Source organism: Urocampus carinirostris, chromosome 9, assembly GCF_059441175.1.
Source record: "Urocampus carinirostris isolate Australia breed hairy pipefish chromosome 9, RoL_Ucar_1.0, whole genome shotgun sequence".
NCBI classification, from domain to species: Eukaryota; Metazoa; Chordata; class Actinopteri; order Syngnathiformes; family Syngnathidae; genus Urocampus; species Urocampus carinirostris.
The window spans coordinates 28506885-28528131 of NC_142357.1; the positions used below are offsets into that span (position 1 = coordinate 28506885).

Here is a 21247-nt window from a genome sequence, read left to right on the forward strand (position 1 = left end):
TGAAAATTATTCTTGTTCTATACCATTCTTTTTTCCAGAGTAATACCTGCAAGAGTATGGATCTCAGGAGCCCATCCAGTAACCAACAGAGCAGTAATGTCAAACTGAGGCAGGCTGGATCAGTAAAAGAATGCCAACTCCAAAAGGTTAGCTTTGTTTTTCAGTATTATGCGTCTTTCATTAGTAAAATATCCCCACTTACAAACGATCGTCCGGAACCGAACTCGTTCATAATTAGGGCAGCGTCTGTTTTTTACAAATGCAAGTCATATTGTGTGCCTGTTGCACCAATTAGTAAGAAAAAGTAGCCCTCAGCTTGAAAAAGGCCAGATCTAGAGACTTGTTTCTTTTTATGACTTAGTCAGATATTGATCCTGTGGGCCGTATGTTTGTCATGCTTGCTTTACAGTTGAAGTACAGGGATAAGTCAAGTCAAGTTATGTTTATTTTTATAGCCTTTAATCCCAAAGAGTCTGAAAGGGCTGCACAGACCAAAGATATTTGCAAGTAAAATCCACAGACTATTATTACACAGTCCCCTGATCTAAAACCTACATGAGGGCAATGAAAAACTCAAAAACCTCAACCTGCGGAAAATGAAGAGACCTGAAAAAATCACTGGTAAGTAATTATTTAATGTGAAAGTTTTTACAGCATACTTTTGATGAAATATTCTCCCCTCTGCAACAAAATGGCTTTTTTTAAACAAATAAATGTATAATACAAGGCTATATGTACATTTTTTTATTGACTGCAGAAGCAGCTCAAGAGCGTGAAGGATACTCGTATCAACCATGATTGTGGGTACCGACACCATGAAATAAGGCCGATACAAAGTATTCACCCACAGAAACTAACTTTAAAATGTATTGTCCCGGATGAGTATTGACCTTAACGGTTTCAAAAGAACAAGACCTTCAAAAAAAAAAAAAAAAAAAAAACGCTATTTACGACATTGACTATCATTTCACTTTTGAAAACTAATGTCAATGCTGGAAATCGTCGTCTATTAATTATTCTTCTAACCTTGAAAGGGCAATCGTTTGTTAAATGAGCTTTTGTGCAGCAAGGAGCAGTCATTGTTTTTTGGAAGGTCACAGTCTTTTTTTTCCCCTAACTTCATTGGCCATGTCCTTGTACCTAAAAGTTCTGTGATTCTTTCTAAGCGTCTAAGTAAAAGTACTTAAGTAAAAGTAGAGGGAAGTACTTTGTTGGTGTTTTTGAAGTATGGCAGTATCTAATGATTGATTTAACAAGTAATTAAGGATAAATATGTGCAGCCCTTCATTCCAATGAACAACTTTAGAATTTGAATTGTGATCAAATATTAAACCCTGTCGCCATATTTTCTATTGATTTAATGTGTCGAATTGTTCTGTATATCAATGGATTATGCTTACAATAGTTTTACATATTAACATTTATGGTTACATGTGTTTAAGGGCCCGGTCACACAGCCGTTTGCGTCTGTATCGAGGCTGAATCACGGCCAGAAATTTCTGCCTGAGAAGCGGACGCTATTGGACGCTTTGAGATCGCCATACAGACGAGATACAGCAGTGCTTTACACGCGGTCGGAAATTCACACGCGGTTGGCAGCGCGAAAAAGTTTTGCGCTGCTCAAAACTTTAGGGCCCGGTCACACAGCCTTTCACGGGCGTATCGAGGCTGAATCACGGCCAGAAATTTCTGCCCGTGAAGCAGACGCTGTTGGACGCTTTGAGATCGCCATATAGACGAGATACAGCAGTGCTTTACTCGCGGTCGGAAATTTACACGCGGTTGGCCGTGCGAAAAAGTTTTGCGCTGCTCAAAACTTTAGACCACGTGTTAACCGCGGGCGGCACACATGGTACACACGAGGTAATGACGCGGAAATGATGCGGAACAACGTGCTATGGCCGCGGCCAGGGCGTGGTTACACGTGGGTAGGACGTGAAATTTCAGCGGGTAATCGTGGGTGGAGCACGGTCATAGCATGTTCTGCGCCTGTATCGCGGTGTTATTACGTGAAATTAGCGTGTTACGCGCGTGAGGGTCAAACGCCTTTCTCCGCGTATATACAGCGCGATTTGCCGAGCACACGTCAGTTGCGCTCGAGACGTCAAGGGGTGGACATGGATCCCCGTCACCGTAGTGACCTCGTCTTAATCCATTTTTATTTCTTGACATTTCTTTTCATTTGATAACAAGATAATAAAATAAAAATGAAAAACTATTACAATAATAACATATTGGCTTCTTCGGTGCCATAGCTTGAAATCTTGATCTTCACGGGACTGTGTCTTGAGCGGTTATGATTTCTACAGCCCGGTGTTATGCCGAGAAATGCATCCCTGCCGAGATTTGCATCCCCTCGCTACTACAACCACTTTTACCTCGTTTTATCTCACTTTTATATCACTTTTAGGGAATGTAATGGCAAACATATAACCAAATCCACTTCGTCTTGCATTTGTTGGGAATGTAATACAACTTAAACCATTCCGTCTTTGTTTTTGTTGTGAACGTAATCGAACGGTAATGCACACCGTATATAAATCGCTTTTGAGAACTGTTATGCACTCTACTGTAAAGCTTATTATGCAGAAATAAGCTTTATGGTAGAGTGCATAACAGTTTCAATACGAGCGATTTGAATAGAAAAAGGCAAAATAAACATGTTACCTGCTCAAATTGTATTTGACAAATTTGAAGTTGATTTTGAGGGTTTAAATGAATCAAACATTTTTTTTAAAGTGAGAGATTTTGAGTGGAATCATTTTTCTCAGTGGGGCGGCACGGTAGAGCAGTGGTTAGCGCATGCGTGGCACAGTTCTGAGGTCATGGGTTCAAATCCAGTTACCAGCCTTCCTGTGCAGAGTTTGCATGTTCTCCCTGTGCTTGCGTGGGTTTTCTCCGGGCACTCTGGCTTTCCCCCACATTCCAAAAATATGCACGTCAGGTTAATTGGCCAGTCCAAATTGTCCCTAGGTGTGAACAAGCGAGTGAATTGTCTGTCTCTGTGTGCCCTACGACTGGCTGGCAACCAGTCCAGGGTGTCCCCTGCCCACTGTCCGAAGATAGCTGGGATGGGCTCCAGCACCCCTGCGACCCTACTGATGATAAGCGGCGCAGATCCTGGATGTATGGATGGATTTTTTCTCAGTAGCTTAATGACCTAATTCCTGTAAAACAGCATTTTCTTTAAGATTAGATATGATTATGTAAGTGAAAAAAGTCATATATTCTATACCTGTCACGGTTGCCCAGTGCCCTCACTTGGCCCCGCCCGTTTAGCGCCAACTGCGGCTTGTGGCTTGATTGGCGTCCCTCCTATTTAAACTCAGTGCTCTCATTCACACCTTGTCAGTCCGTCAACGAACCTCTGCACCTGCAAGACGTGTATTTTGACTCTGTCCGGTATCCTGCTTGTGTATCCTGTCCGGTATCGATCATGTCAGTCCCGTCCTGTCCGGTATTGATCCCATCTGTCCGGCATTGGCTCGTGTATCTGGTATCGATCCCGTCTATCTCATCCTGTCTGATATCTGACTCCAGTATCCATATCTTGCGCTAGTGTCCGGTATCAATACCGTCTGTCCCGTCCTGTCTGATATCTGATGCCGGTCTCCAGTATATGGTATCGATCCCGTCTATCTCGTCCCGTCTGATATCTTGCTCCAGTATCCAGTATCGATCCCGCCTGTCTCATCCAGTCCGATATCTTGCGCCTGTCTCCAGTATCCAGTATCAATCCTGTCTGTCCCGTCCTGTCCGGCATCGATCCCCTCTGTCCAGTATCTGCTCGTGTATCTGGTATTGATCCTGTCAGTCTCGCCCTCTCCGGTATTGACCCTGTCTATCCGGTATCTGCTCTGGCTTCCTGTTTTTCTGCGCCAGACTTCTGTCTCACTTCTTCTGCCCAGTAATCGCCAAATCACTGGCGTTTGTATTCAAGCGCATGACTGCCCCATTCCCGTAAAATAAAGCTTGTGTGAAAACGTTACGCTTCTGGGTCCTCCGTCTGTTCTGGTTCTCACAATACCACTGTATAGGTAATATAATCTTGTTGTCATGTTATGATTTATCGGGAGTGTTTCTTTCTCTTTTTTTCTTCATTATCAATTAATTATGTTTTTTATGTTTTTATTTGTACATCCCAAGGTTTATTTAGAATCACAACTAATGAAGAGATTATTATATATTTCTATACTGTATCTTATAAAATCATGATTATTTTTTTCAATTTAATCCACGACACCTCGTGTCTCTTTTAGAATAAATAAATTAACCGGTTAACCCGCTGCAATTTTCGTTTGGAAAAAAAGCTACGGCAATATAACCTATAAAGTGGAACTCGTGTCCACACTCACAGAAGCTTGAAAATGAATTACAGTACACATCACCGGAACTAATTATTACTTAGCCGACTGCTGCCTGAGCAAAGCTTTCGAAAGAAGATCAGCCCGAGGGCTGGAGCTGAGTTGGCCAGTTTGAAGAAGCATGCAGTGGAGAAATGTTTGAGACATTAAATAGATGCTTGCGTGTGCATTTACTATTTTGTTGTATATATATAGTGTATATAGGTAGCAAGCAAGGCATTGAGTAATGTCTTCTATAGGGTCGGTGTGACGATGTGTGTGGTTATTTGATTGAATCGTCAATTGCTAAACATTTCTGGGAGGATTACCTAAAAACTGGCTTCTTGACAACCACATAATAAATTAAACCCGTGGCAGGGCACCAGAAAAAAATAAAAGCCTTATCCTCTTGTTTGCTGTTCCTGCAACAGGAACATTCATAAATACCCAATCTTTCAAAGACTGTCATCTCTTCAAACCCTGAAGAATGAGAAAAAGGAAAAACTGTACATTTCTTTACAGAATGTGGTATCCAATGTTTCCACTCTCACAAAAAGTCCTTTTTACTTTTAAAGTAATTTGCATGTAGCCTTCAGGAGTTAATCCGAGAAAATATTTAAAAAGCTAAAAAAGCGGAGATGCCTTTGAAGGCTGAACTCAATGAGAAAATATCTTGATTATGGTTCGTCACTATGGCTCAATTTATCATACATACTGCAAATGTTCAATGGCGTTAGCTATCTAGCTAACCCACACTTTGAAAATATATCTAGTTTTGAAATAGTTTGTTGCAGTGACTAGAACTACTGCAAAATTCATATTCACAAACTCACTGAAAGAAGACGTACTTTAAAAAATTGATATCAACTGTATACTAGTTGCATTTGTTAATCTATTATATAGCAGCTCTTTCAATTTACTGTTCTTCTGAAATCCATCCATCTGTCCATTATCTGCACTACTTATCCTCGGTAGGGTCGCGGGGTGCTGGAGCCCATCCAGCTATCTTCGGGCAGTGGGCAGGGGACACCCTGAACTGGTTGCCAGCCAATCGCAGGGCACACAGAGACAGACAATTCGCTCGCTCATTCACAACAAAACATCTACAAAGTTAATAATCCTCAAAGCAACTTTGATTTCAAACCAAAATTATTTTTATTTAAAAATAAGTGCACTTTTCCACATCTATTGATAACAGGTCGATTAAACCAGATTGCGTACTACAGTGTAACATTTTGAGGTATGAGAATTACCATAAGAAGGTTTCGTACACGTTTTTCATGGCCAAGCACTTTTTAAGCACTTTCAAAGCCCGTTCTACAATTTTTCAGTACCATTGAAATAAGAAAGCTTTGTCAGTTCACTTGTTCTCTTGGGTGCGACAGATCGGGGCTAATTGACACTTACATGACAATGCAATAAAAACTAATGCCCCCTGAAGTTAGCCTCGAGGGAAGAAGTAATGCAGTGGCAAAACGAAGCCACCAGAGCGTCATGTTTCGTCGTGTCCCTTCTCAAGTTTTTTTCATTTTCCTCATGTAGGTTTTCGATCAGGGGATGGTGTAATAATAGTCTATGGGTTGCAATAATCTGTTGTCTGTGCAGCCCTTCGAGAGTCCTTGGGATCAAGGGCTACACAAATAAATATGACTTGACTTGACAGACTTGATTTATTTGTCTTCATTTAATGTGTGGTCTTTCGAGTCAGACTACCAGGAAACAATTTCAAGCATTTACAAGCACTTCACCAAAAATTCCTGCATTTTTAAAACCTTGAAAACACAACATTAGAATTCAATCGTTTTAAGGATTTTGAGTACCCGTACGAACCCTGCCTAAACAATCTGCAAACTAATCACAGATAAAACAGAAAAAAAATCAATTGCCACAGCTACATATTACGGATTGGCACTCAACCAAAATACAAACCTATAATCAGCTTTAGGATTATCTTGCATGAGTTTAAAATGTGATGGAGGGCATAGCTTCTGCTTACGTTTGAGGGAAGAAGTCCGGCAACTTGCTGTCAAACTCAAAACAGCAGCCAGATAAACATTTGCGTTTGGTTTAGAGGAAAAGAAAACTAATTAGTAGTTTGGCTTTATACATACAATATGTGTACCCCTTGCAAAATATGCTGATTTTACGCATCATTGCCTGAAGCTTAGATCCTGTTTTAAAACTGCAAATAATATTAATGAGGGTTTAATTGTCTTTGCATAGCTTCTGCTGATAATTTGTATCCTGCTGTGGTGTGTGATCTTCTCTTTTGGACCCTTCCAGTGTTTTGTGAACGTAAGACCCGAAAAAGATGCAAGCGCACACACACAGAACAAGAATGAATCTTAAATATCGCCTCCCTTGCTATGGAGCAGAAAGTCAATGATTTTTTTTCAAAACAAAACCACGCAAAGTGGAGATTTAAAATGAAAAGAGGCTTAGGAAAATGAAGGTTTCCATATATACTCATCGCAGATATTAACCCGGGGCTCTTTTGGGATTCCAATTTGGGATATTTCAAGGCTAGCAAACAGCTCATGTTGAGTTTCACATTAATCATTTAAAATGGGACAAATTAATACATGGTTAGGATAGTGTGTTACATGGAACTACCGTAAATTCCGGACTATAGAGCGCACCTGATTATAAGCCGCACCCACCACATTTTCAGGTGAAAACCGATTTTGTACATACACAAGCCGCACTTGTATATAAGCCGCATGCGCCCATGTTAAAAAATTGTAACACAAACATTAAATTGATCCAGACCCGACTTCAAGTCCCGCAGTTGAAACTAAATGTCCTTCATTGAAATACACAGTCCAAAAATCACAGCAGGCAAAATGAACGGAAAATTATACCGGTACTTAAGGTTTGATGCAGGCCTGCAGAGTCCGGGTACCCGTTGAAACTAATCCAAGGAAAAAAAGTCTATATTTCCAAAGGTAAGGGTGGGAAAAATATATATCCACTATTGTCCGCCACGACAAAAGGGCTCACTCACCTTTACCCCACTTCCCGTCAGCCCGCGTTTGCTCTGCCCCTCTTTTTTAATTCGCAAAACATATCAGAATAAGTGTCTCAAATAAATACATTACATAAATATACAGTTGCAAATACATATTATACATGGTTACACATATTTACAAAGAAAGACGGTACACCGAAAGAGTTTTCAAAGCTTTAATAATAATAATAATATAACTTTCATCCCAAACGGTGCCTGACAGGGCAGTTAATGGTAGCAACACGCTAGGAACACAGTAAACGGGTCTGTTAGAAAACATAACGTACTTGTAAGAATCACGGTAAACCGTCCTCATCTTCCTCCTTACAACTGAAGCCATTAAAGTCGTCCCCTCAGTGTCGGAAAGAAACAGTGTCATATAGACGTCGTCCCACGCTCCCGCAGCCTCACTCGCGCGGTCACTGTCGCTGGTGTGCCCTTCTCTCCGTGACGCAGCAGACCGGCTTTTCGGAACCTGTTGGTGATGGTGGATTTTTTGATGCTGCCCCACGCTGTCAGGATCCACTGGCAGACTTGTGAAAAAGTTGCCTTTCGCATGTGGCCAGTTTTAGTGAAGTTGCAGTCTTCCTCGGCACATATATTCCACCGGTCTAAATCTTACCTTTTGTACTCGAGTGACGCTGGCGGCCGTTAGAAAAATCAGATAAATTGGCCGCATCACTGAATAAGACGCAGGGTTGAACGTTTGGGGGATAAGTAGCGGCTTATAGTCCGGAAGTTACGGTAATCAAGGCCAAATCATCCACAACAATAGATGGTAGTGACGCTCTCATTGACAGGAGACTGTGCACAGAACATAAGATTGTCTGCCGGTGTATTCAGGGGTCAGGAACCTTTTAGACACAAAGAGCCATAGAACCAAAAATATTTAAAAACATTTTTAGAGACCCAAACCATATATTCTAACCCTGTAAGGCCCAGATATAGAAAATAACTTCCAAAAAAAGGTTAGACCTTTAATATCATTGTAGGAGACCTATGATGCAGAAATGAAAGAGTTTTTAAAGAAATTGTGTTTTAGTAAAAAAAAAGTTTGCAATATGGCATCATTGGGCCTTAAGGTAAGCAGGATTTCTGTACCTGTTCTCACTTTGTCTGAACAAATATAGCGAACAACTAAGTGTTTATTCGCAGGGTTGATTGCCTTCTCGGACACCATAACATGAATATTTACCACACATCATATGTTTTTTTTTATGAATGAGTCATTTATTAGTCCAAATAAATTACTCAGTGAGAAATGTGCCATTAGGTCCTTGCGGACACCCAATAGAGAACTTGTTGAGTCATGCACATGGCTTGTGAATGGCGTCCTACTCCTATCACCAGAGGAAGGTTGTCCTCTCTTTGTTATTTTGTTCACTTAATCAGAATACAATCAAGTAATATACATATAAAAATGGATAAAGATACAAGTGAAGACTGATTACTGCAAACGAGGATACCAACATATTTACCTTAGACGGCGCTGGGTGTGGAGAAAGAGTGCACTTACCCTGTGTCTAGCTACGCCGATTCTTACTACTCGCCTAATTCAATTACCGGTACTCTAGGTGCTTTGCTATAGAGCTTTTGGGTAAAAATGTTTTTGGGGTTAAAGTTGGTTCTCGTTGCTTTTTCATCGTAAAGTTTCTCAACAATGAACCTAGATTATTTAATGAGCTTCCATATAACGGATTATTTAGCAAATTGCAACCACAACGGGGTGTTTGTGTGACACCTGGACTGTAAATCGTAGTTAAAATTGTGTTCTGTATATACTCGACCAAACCCCTTGTGCATCAGTATCATCTTGGTTTCGGATATGCTGCAATCGGCTTTGCATGTAACAAAATATTAAATCATTGCAAAAGTTCTATTTTATCACTGTGCCATATGTACTCATGAAAAGAGCCATAGGTTCCCGACCCCAACTTTGGATTTTTTATTTTTTTTTTCAATAAAATGTGATTACTTTATTGTTTTTAATATTGGACATCTGCAAAAGAAGATTTCAATATGCCAGTTCATTATTTTGACTTTTTTTTTTATTTCCACACCCTTTAGGGCGGATCTGCTTTTCTATGTAATAAAATGAAAAGGCTCAGGAGAGGCCCTTTAGCGCCTTATCTGCCTGTCCTTCTTGCAAGTTCAAAATCCATTTTTATTTTGAATGTCTTCTAAAGTTTAAACTCAACAAAATGAAATATCGAGTCAAGTCAAGTCATGTTTATTTGTATAGCCCTTTATCACAAGGAGTCTCAATGGGCTGCACAGATCGCAGACTATTACTTCACCATCCCCTGATCTAAAACCAACATGAGGGCAAGGAAAAACTCAAAACCTCAGCATGAGGAAAATGAAGAAACCTTTAGAAGGGACCGCACATGAGGTAATCCCCCTTCCAGGATGACCAGGCTGCAAAGGATGTTGCAATAACAAATACATGTAATACAAAGTATAAATAAAAACATACACAAACATTGTCAATAAGAAAATAGTGTCTGAATTATCACATGTAGGCATTTAGCATTACATAAACTGGTGGTTTAGATAAATTACTTTTTCTTTAAAAATTATTTTCTAAATTCCTGATTTGTCGTCCTTGCACATTGGTCTCTGTCGATGAACAGTGACCTCTGCTTCTAAATCAATTGGGGGTAGAAGGAAACCCCGCTGACTCTCGAGAAACCACACGTGCACGTTCAAAGAAAAGCTGCCACAAGGCACTCTAAGCCAGTTAAAAATGTAAAGCTCTTTTTGACAGTCAAGGCGACTGCAAGGCGAGCGTCATCAAAGGTGCCCAAGAAGAGAATCTCTTCCCTTCATGGGAACTGAGGAAGCCACACGAAAGCCTTTGTGAAAAGCGGTGCTGTGTTTTCCACGCTGAGCAAATTTCCTGTTTTCTTTATCTTCGGCGCTCGTCTCCCACTTCCCATTTTCACGGACGGACAAGGAGATGCGCTCGCTCGCGCTTCCTCGCAACAACGCCGTTCGCTCCCTGAGCTGTCATACGGCAGGAACGGGAAAGGGGCAGCATTGCGTAAATAACAATCAACACACACATCACGGGAGTCATTAAGGGATTATGTTTTGTAGAAGGGGACTGATGTACAAAAATATCATCTACCCAGATAGTGACATGCATGGCTTACGTCCCCTATTTAAAGTGACTATCTTTACAAAACAATACAGTAATGACAAAGACAGTGTTACCATTATTTCTAAGCCCAAGGACCATTCTCCCTTGCTCTTGTAACTTAGTGTAATGTGTTTCCCCTCCTGACACTTAAATCTACAATCTCCCCAGATTTCATACATTTGCATTTTTTTTTGTTATTTAAACTGAATTATCTATTCACCATTCCAGCCAAATGTCTGTAAATAATATTTTGAGTTCATCACCACAATCAGCTAACTTCACAGTTTAACTTACCGTATTTTCCGCACTATAAGGCGCACCTAAAAGTCTTAATTTTTTTCAAAAGCTGACCATGCGCCTTATAACACAGTGCGCCTTATATATGGCTCAATATTAAATTCGCAAGGTCTCGCAACTTACTCAACAGCCGCCGACTCGATTTTACCCCGAACGTGGAGTAGTCCGCGGTGTATGCTGGGATTTATATACCGGCGTTTCATTGGCTAACCAATGTGTCAATCATCATTTGAATCGATCACTATTGGCTGAAGTTATTCGGAGCCTCGGATTGGCTAGATGGCCAAAACAAACCCTGCAATCGGCCGAGTTTAGCAATGGCGTAGCAAGTCCGCGGTGTATGCTAGGATTTATATACCGGCGTTTCATTGGCTAACCAATGTGTCAATCATCATTTGAATCGATCACTATTGGCTGAAGTTATTCGGAGCCTCGGATTGGCTGGATGGCAAAACAAACCCTGCAATCGGCCGAGTTTAGCAATGGCGTAGCAAGTCCGCGGTGTATGCTGGGATTTATATACCGGCGTTTCATTGGCTAACCAATGAGTCAATCATCATTTGAATCGATCACTATTGGCTGAAGTTATTCGGAGCCTCGGATTGGCTAGATGGCAAAACAAACCCTGCAATCGGCCGAGTTTAGCAATGGCGTAGCAAGTCCGCGGTGTATGCTGGGATTTATATACCGGCATTGTATTTATTTTGAATGTCTTCTAATCATGTCAGTGTCAATCATCATTTGAATCGATCACTATTGGCTGAAGTAATTCGGAGCCTCGGATTGGCTAGATGGCCAAAACAAACCCTGCAATTGGCCGAAAAAGATGTGTCAATCATCAGTCAAATCGATCGCTATTGGCTGAAGTTATTCAGAGCCTCCAATAGGCTAGATGGCCAAAACAAACCCTGCAATTGGCAGAGTTTAGCAATGGCGTAGCAAGCTTAGCAAGCTTGCTAAAGTACACCATAAAGAAACATGTTTTATTAGTCTGTATTTGCAAATAATTTACTCTCCTGGATTTACTTCACTCACGGTTGTAAGAAGACCATGATTGCGTATCATTATTGAACGTGAGAACTTAGGTGAGTTATGCGGCTTTATATTTTCCCGGTATCTTGTTTTAGAACGATCTTGATGTTGCTGTGATGAGTTGAGTGAATTCAACTCAATTCCAAGTGTTTATTGTCAAATGCACAGTAAAGTTGTGAGCGAAAAAGAAAATAGAAACATAGAAATGTTTGGCATTTCTTGAATCCCAAGACTTCAACCATCCGAATGATATTTGAAATGACGCATTTAGTGACATCGTACGGACACCGCATCCGCACGTGTCTACGACACGTATTTGCTTCTTTGCAAGCTTTGGGAATGTTAAGGGGCTAATCAGTTGGACTGAATCATCTGACTGTTTTGTCGACGTTCCCATTGTAGCGCCTTATAATCCGGTGCGCCTTATCTATGGAAGATATAGGACCAAAAACTATTTTTTGGGGGTGCGCCCTATAACCCGGTGGGCCCTATAGTGCGGAAAATACGGTACTCTGTGTCAATTTTCAGTTAGCTGAGAAAGTAGCATGGTGTTTCTGTTTTTCCCCTCAACCTTTCGTGTATTATTCATGAATATTAGGGATTACCAACTCAGGTTTACATTTGAAACGTTTTTGGCTACACAAGTTTGTTGCTGGTGTAAAAAGGGGGTTATCCCTCTATCCCTCTATCCATCCATTATCAGCACCACTTATCCCCAGTTGGGTCGCGGGGGTGCTGGAACCTATCCCAGCTGTCTTTGGGCAGTGGCCAGGAGCAGTGTTCCCTCTAAGCTGTGCACGTGCGCAATTGCGCACAGCTCGCACATTTTCAGCGCACAAGAAAATCTAGCCAGCGCACAAGGGTCCTGAACGGCTCTTCAGGTTGTTTTTGCTTCTTTAATCCCAACATGACCAAATATTATGTAAAAGTATGCACAAAATGACTTAAAGGAATGGGGGAATAGAACAAAAAAGAAAAAGATACCAAAATGAAAAAGTAGTGAAAAGCTGAGAAAAAAGGAAGAGAAAAAAAGAAGGAAAAATTTAGGAAAAAAGCCAGAAAAAAAGAAATGTAGGAAAAAAGTAAACAGAGAACAAAAAGAAAAGAAAATAGTAACAGCTCGGAAAAAATAAACACAATGAGATTTGTTTAAAGGAATTTGAGAAAAAGTATAAAAAAACACAGAAAAAAGAAGAAAAAGTTTGTGTTGCATTCAAATATACTGGCAGTAGCTCAAGAGGTAGAGCGATCGTTTTAGGATTAAGGGATCCCAGTTCGAATCCCGGCTTGTCCTTGTTACATGTCGAAGTGTCCTTGGGTAAGACACTGAACCCCCAATACCCCCAATAAGCAGGTTAGCGCCTTACATGGCTGCACAGATCACGGCCACTATTGGGAAATGTGAAGCACAATGTAAAGCGCTTTGGGAAGTCATTGACTTGAAAAGCGCTATATAAATGCAGATCATTTCATTTCATTTCATTTTCAAATAATTTCCAATTATATCAAGCAAATCTTGTTGCCAACATTGTACTTCCACTAAAAAATGTGATAAAGTACATTTCTGTATCTTACAACCGACTAAATAAGCCCCCCAAAATGTCAATATTATGGAAAAAAATATATCAGAAAATAAAAAGAAATGGATATCTTGTGAAAGAATTGTAAGAACAAACGACGTTTGTAGGCCGTACAACCTTTGCAATAGTACATGAGTCAATTCATTCAAAAGAGAAAAATAATTTTGCATTGCCCCAAACTCAACAAAATGTAACTTGATGTCAAGTTTTGGACATGTTTGATAATTAATTATCTTGCCACACTTGGGATTATGGTTGGTCACTGTTGTTTCAAGCGTTGCTCACCGACTTTATGTGAGTCGCATGGCACACATAGACAGACAGACTCACTTGGGACAATTTAGGACGGCCAATCAACCTGAAATGCATGTTTTTGGAATGTGGGAGGAAACCGGAGTGCCCGAAGGAAACCCACGCAACTTTGGGGAGAACACGCAAACTCCACACAGGGAGGCTGGCAGCTGGATTTGATCCCATGACCTCAGAACTGTGCTGCGGACGCGCTGACCACTAAGCTGCCATGTCACACAAGGGTGTTATCTTGTATTATTGTTTGTTATCTGTATTTTTCTTTTGAATTACCAGTATATGTATTTTGGGGGGAAACCCGAAGTTTAAATAAGATGGAAATCGGTAATTGTTTTTGCGATACTCACTCGGGGTTAACATCGCTGGAAATTTCGCAAGCACTATCGGCAAATCTCTGTGAACGATTAAAATTCAAGAGAAATTAAAGCCCAAGAAACCTGACAACCGAAGTTACCTACAAAGTAGACTTGGGAGCTTCAGTCATCTTCCCTGGAACGTTGGACTTGATGACTGAAGATGGTGTCTGTGACACTGGTGTAAGCTTTCAGTTGAACAGACACCGAAGCAAACGTGACAGCTCGTAGCTTTCGTGGGCTCGTTACAATGAGAATAAATTCATCAATTAAATTGGACTCTGAGGAAATTCAGAAAAGCCCAAAGAAATGCTGATCACCAGCCAGTGATCCCTGGATTTCTATCCTGTCTAGGCATCGACTGTGGTGGTGTCAGAAGGCAAATCTAACAGCTAGGCTAACAACTCTTAAACCACCACTGCCGAACGTGGCTAGTCGCCAACGCCAGATCCATTACCCATGAAACAGATGACTTGGAGCTACTACTTGTGGAAAACCCTTACATTTGTGACTCTTGAATTTTACTCATCACAAAGACCTTGCAGAATTTACCCGACGCAGTTGCGGCTGCAGTTGCCAGCTGGGTTTTTAAATCGCTTTCTTACACTGAAATGGGAAGCTCTTACATGTCATTGCACTTTTGTATAATGACAATAAAGATCATTTATTGAACTGCAAATCAGTTTTTTTTTGTAGATCTATAGTTGTGATTTTGTTACGGTCGTATAATCTCAGTCGGTAATAGCGTTATCTTGAGGTACGTCTGCATGTCACTATGTTTAAGTTCTACTAAAAAATGAAAACAAGAACAGAAATGCACTTTTATATTAAAATCGAAAACCTGTATCAGAATTACGAGACAGGTCTGGAAAATCGCAATTAGGGTTTTTTTCTTCCAAAATCACGCAGCCCTACTCCACAGCCTTACATCAGGGATGATAAACCTGGCCAAGAGCCAAGACTGGGCCACTGTGCATGTCCGGTGAAGGACGGGAGGCCATGTAGGCCACGAAGCAGACCCGTTCACTGGATGTGAAATCGCCCAGCCACGGACCATAACATACTCCCTCTGACTCCCCTAAAAGAAAGGGTCGGCTTCCTCAGCCATGTGAACACAAGGCCGGGCGGAGCCAGGAGACGGCCTGACTGGCAGCTTGTCTTTGATTTCATTGTTTGCATAAACGGGGACAACATCCACTATGTCGCTGTCCTCTCCATTTTTGGGGGAGTTTGGTCTTTCCAACATCCTGCCATGGGGGGGAAGGTGCCAAATTCAGGACACAGTCACAAGCCATCTGGCCCGACTTCCTATGTTGAAATTGTCGGCCCAAGCCAATTTTCTTCATGTGCTCGCCTCGCAGGAGCACTTTTTCTCTGCTGTGATTCGTTTTTCCACAGCCTAATTTTTAACACCTTTCCCCCACTGAGAACACATCCAGCGTAAGTGATGATATTTCTGATGATGAGGCAGTTAAAACTTCCCTATGAGTACATGAAGTACTAAAAATGAGGGCTCCTGCGATGTCTCTGTAGGTCCTAAAACTGTCAAATTGCAGCAACTCCCCAAAGGTTAGACCTTCAAGTGTGCTTGTTATCTGATTCCGGGGGACGCTGCTCGCATGTGCAGGGCTACACGACTGAGAGCTGAATCATCGAAACGGGTAGCGGTGGAATGAGGCCAAAGTGTAGAGCATTGGGTCAAGTGCATGCTTCATGCCTAAAAGGAGGAAAGCTGGTAACTTGCACATTTTGCCCTGAGATATTTTATCTAGGAATAACAAACATCTCTATGTCGCAAGGTGAGAAAGGTGACAGTTTAGGTTGCACATGCATCCAAATCCCTATCACCGAGCAGCCAGCAACTGGGACTCTATTGGAATTTATTAGCAAAGGGAGCGCTCATTAAGCTTCTAAGTGTTCTAATTATGGTGGTTGCTAAGCAACGTTGCACTTTGAAGCATTGTAAAAGGTAAAAGAACGGTCTCGGTGTTTAGGATACAGTTACTAGAAGAACCTGTGTGGAATGTTCTAGCAACAGAAGTTCTAAACAGAAGGAATACAAATTTCAGTCTTGGGATGGTCTTAAAGATTTATTATTGACATTCACAGAATGCCTTTGAGATTAGATTACAGACTCAGGAAAATGCTCAAAAGTGCAGGCACCGTGGACTGAAATATTTCAAGAATTTGTGTGACTAATTGTCCGAACTTTTAATTAGAGGTTCATTCAGGGTGAACATGTTCTAATGAGACTGGTATTTTGCAATTGCAGAGTGTAAAATCAAAGTCAGGTGCAAATTGGATGGAAAGATTGGATTCGTCTGAAACGGAAAATCAATCATTTTTTCTCTCTGCTGAGTACTTTTTCCTTTTTCAGAAAGTAATGAAGACAGATGTAGACAAGATACAAAAGAGATGTTTTAAAATAAATAATAAATGTAAGAAAAGTACAACCCGATGGCTGTATGTCTGGCAGGATGGGTGGATGGATGGATGGATGGATGGATGGATGGATGGATGGATGGATGGATGGATGGATGGAATGAATGACAAAATTAGGACATCTGAGTTCAGCAATGAAGCAAGATAAATATCAAAAATAAATTACCGCCTGGTATCGGCTACTATTGCATATCAGCACTTACCTATCCTATGAATGAGTAAATGAAAGACTGAATGAGAAGACAAAAAAGCTGTATAAGATGGGAAGAATGGATACCGGATTTCTAAGAGGAATTTATTGGGCAGGAAGGACAGAGATGATTAATGGCGGGGGTGTTGAATGAGAACATTAAAGGAATGTGGGTGGAGTAATTGATCTTTAATTCATTCATATGAGGTTTCCAGTCCACCCAGAAGTGCCAACTACACTCTGTGTATGTTGTGTTGCGCTTGGTATTCCGTCCAAATGGCCCAATGTACCTAAAAGTGCAGGCGTAGCAGATAACGTCCATATTTCTCTGGAGAATAAAGCTGCCAGGAATAGAATAAAGACGACACTCCCAGTTCTAGGTACAGATTAGCAGAAACCATGTCGATGTCAAAAGAATGAAAAATTTACAAAGAAAACGCCACAGATGGTTCCCATCAACTATCTTGGACCAACAAGGACATATTTTTGGACTGGTGTGGAAATTCCTGCAGTTGAAAGAGTTTATCTCTCAGCTCGGGTCATGTTTGGGCCTCTGTTGCTCCAACCTGACGCAAAAGCAACCGTCCAGACATGTATATGCCCAGAGAGGCCGTGCTACTCCACACTTGTGATGAATGAAGTAGCGGTTTCCATTTGTTTGGACTGCGGCAAACCTCCCGTATGGAGAATTCCTCCCTGCTGTTTTACTCTCCAGCTGATAGAAGAAAATATCAGTGGACATGCCCTCACAGAGTCCTGAGGCTGTTTCGTCAGATCAGCTCAACCATAAAAGGTAGCCACGGCAATAAACCACAAAACTAAGTCACATTTTGGTATGCTGGAGGATTGCGTCCTTAAAGCAACACTCTCGCCTTTAAAAATATGCCTCGTCTCGTGTGTCACTTCTTTAATCAGCACATCTTTCAATGGCTCATTACGCCCCGACAAATACGAGGAAGCGGAGCAGAGATGAATTTGTCATTTACAACGCTATTTAATCTTTTGCACCAGCCAAGTTACACTCTTTACAAGACGAAGCATTCCACATCCCTTTTATTAGTCTTTCAAACTCAAGCCTTAGAGGCATGAAAGAAAGATATCAGAAAAAAAACGACTTGGGGTCATACAAGTCCCTGGTGAGCAACCTTTATTGGAGACAATACTGCAAGGCCATCAACTACACAACATGTGTGACACACTCACACGTGGTCTATTCTTTACATGTGACCTGGGACAAAATGCAAAGCTTTTAGGACACTTCTGCAGGTACAAAGCATGACTGCGACTGCAGCAGTTCTACTGTGTTTCCTGCCGCCTGCGTTAAACCAGCTTGTATAAGCTACAGAAAAAGGATGAGTAAAAAAGTGACGGAATAAATATGCCTGTGATGACTAATAAAAAAGACATGACACATTTCCTATGCAAGACAAGACGGAAAGTAAAATGTAATGTGTTGTCTAAGGCTATTCATTTACAAAATTGGTTGGGCCTAGTTTTCAAATCAGGTAACGTAGCTTGGCCAGACACATAAGGCACCAAGTGAACGGGGGCTGAGAAAAATCAAATGCTTTTATAGGCATCAACTTTATTTAACTAATTTAGAAAGCATTTCAAGCATGTTTATTGTAAGAACTTCAACACTCTGAAGATGTTATGAGTTCATTCAATGGACTTCATTATCAACTTACTGTTGAAAGATGCATTATCTTCTTTTCTTTGGCCTGTTAGAACGAATAACTAAGACCCTACTCCATTGCATACGAATAACCTACTCCTCTTGTCGGTTGAAAATAGTTTGTGTAATATAGTGTAACAATCTGTGAAGCCCTTTGAGACTCTTCGTGATTTAGGGCTATACAAATAAAAATGACTTGACTTGACTTGACTTGACCAGCGCCATTTGAACCCAGTCTTTGATGGCTGTATGTCCTGCATATTTTAGAGGTTTGCTTCGGTGACTCGGGCAATGCAAATGATCAGGTCAATTAGCAAGTCATGCAGGAGCCTGATAAAGATCTTGGTGATTTGATTCACCCGCAATGGAGCAGACTCCCAAAACATGCACGACATGAAGTCCTCAGGGACAGAGTTTTCACAACCTTGAGTCTAAGACTGTAATAAGAAGAATTGATTATGATTGGAGTTATTAACAGGTTTGTGGCATATCTACCAATGGAATGCTACCATCAAGAATTTGTGCATTCTCCCTCTTGACCATGAAACCATAGGCTTGTTCAGTCCAACTTTAAATTTATGATTCTGCGGGGGGTTTTTCCCAATGCTTGTATTCACTCCATCAAACATTGATTTGATTAAAAATAATTACATGTTCATTTCAGACTTTGTGTATGTAAGAAATTGGGAGATTTTAGCTCAGTCAGACATCAGTTTTGGATTCTCTGTCCATATTTAAGTTAACAACTGCTGTCAGACCCAACTCAACGAAAACAAAAACATCTTTCCGAAGGGCTTCTTCTCCTTCTTACTTGTAATTCATGTTTTACATTTCATCTGTTGTATAAAACGACCGTTCTTGAAAGTGGTTCATTAATCAGAAATATGTAGATCAGGATTTTCTAACCCCCTTTTTTGTGAAGCAAACTTGAGGAGACTGTTCCTTGAAAAAAAACATCATTATGCACAGCAATTAATATGTAATGACTGATGAGCAACTCCTACGCGGGCTTCAAGTCTCAGTGAACAACCTCAGCAGTGTTCACTGAGTGACAACCCCTTCCACTAGCAAATCTTCAGAGCCGATAAGAAAACAAGTCGGTGATGTCCTCTCCTTTCACCGAACTAAGACAGATTTTACCCACAGTACTTCCTACGTACGTCAATAAAATCTGCATAATTCCAACAACGTGTTCAGAATGTGGCCTACATACGCTAGACGTGTTGTCTAGAGGCGTGAATGAATGCAATTGGGCGAGCATTAACACACTACAATACACATGACAACACACATCAGGTCTCCTCATTTCAGAATAAGGCTTGGCCACTGCATGATCATGTTATTGTTTCGGTCGAAGAAACAAAATACTTTACCATTGTGTAGTCATCTATGTCATATATCCCTCAATTCATTCATCCATCCAACTGGTTATTTAAATGGCAAATCAAGTTGCTTTTTTAAATGACGACTTTTCTGAGTTCCTACCCGTTACACCATTAAATAAAAAAGTACAAATGTTTACATTGTGCCAAAAATATGTAGTTATACAAAACGGTTGCGTGCCCATGGTGACAGAGCAGACGAATGGCGGGAATGAGAGTATAAACCGTTTTGTGCCTTCCTTAATAAATTCTAAGAAACCTAAATTCTGGGCTACAACACTACATTACTACAACTGTATAAATCTTTCTACATGAGAAGATTTTAAACGTTTGGTATATGGGTTGTAAAAAAATCCAAAGACAGTCTGAAGTGTCATTATTCCATAAATTGGTATGGTACCACTTAATTAAGTTGTTTGGTAGCATCCTACCTACCTGTATTTTCTAAAAAATGTACTCAATTGTAGGTCTCTCATTAACTTAGATATGTTCCTCCCCCCAAAAATCAATGAGTATCTCAATATTGAAAGACTTGTTTGGACCTGAAAGGATTTTCTTAATCCAAAATCTATTCGTGTTTAAAAACGGTCTTTAAAGCTCGGATGTCATCATCACATTTTACTGTTATTATTTAATGGACAGAAGGGCCAAAGAAAATAATATTGATTTTATGTGGCCCACAAACTTTAACTTTGCAACCTGCGCTGTGAACATTGTACTCTCTTGTGTTATTTAAATGCTTGAATAACTGTATAGTTCCAATGTAATTCTACCTGCCTACCTACCTACCTACCTACCTACCTACCAACCTACCAACCTACCTACCTACCTACCTACCTACTGTACCTACCAACCTACCTATCTATCTATTTATATATCTATCTGTGCAACTGTGTGATTATTTAAGAACCAAACCCAAAGTTAACTTTGCAATCTACAAGCTTTGTGCAAAATTTAGTTTTTGCAATCTGCTCACCTGTTGCGTAGGCGACACCAATCCATGTGCGATAGAAAAACTTCAAGTGTGTCTTCATCTCCAATAACTCCAGTCCACAAGAGCAACAGGTTAAATGATGTTTCCACTAATTTGAGTGCGTGGGAACAAAAATGAAAAAGTTATGGAGAAGGAAAAAAAGTGCAGCTGTGTGGGCTGTTGGTGTTGTGAGTCCACGTAAAGGGGAGGTGGGTTGGGGGAAGTTGACACCCGGACAGGCGACGCGTGCAATGCGTGCGGGCGTCCTGGTCCCAGGGCAGATTCTAATGTTGCGCGTGTGTGCGTTTGGTAGTGGGGGTGTGCACAGAGGTGGGTGTGAGTGGGTTTGTGGAAAGGATGCGTAAGAAGTGAATAAGTTGCCTTTTCCTTTTTTCTGGAGTAACCACTAGAGCGTGCCTATGTAATAATAGGGAAACTAATGTTTAATATCATCCTAAAGGTTTAAGGACAGTGATGCTTATTATTTGCACAAATGAGAACATAATTTCAATGCATGGATCG

General features: G+C 40.8%; 1 protein-coding gene across 1 annotated transcript in view; it reads right to left on the minus strand.

Moving 5' to 3' along the window:
• The window catches only part of flt4 (fms related receptor tyrosine kinase 4), a 119733-nt gene extending 98747 nt beyond the window's left edge, over nt 1-20986 (minus strand). Inside the window, exon 1 of the mRNA XM_088343430.1 lies at nt 20729-20986. Within this exon, the coding sequence (XP_088199556.1) occupies nt 20729-20786 (58 nt within the window). The 5' untranslated portion in view covers nt 20787-20986. The remainder of the gene's footprint in view (nt 1-20728) is intronic.
• Nucleotides 20987-21247: the final 261 nt, after the last annotated feature.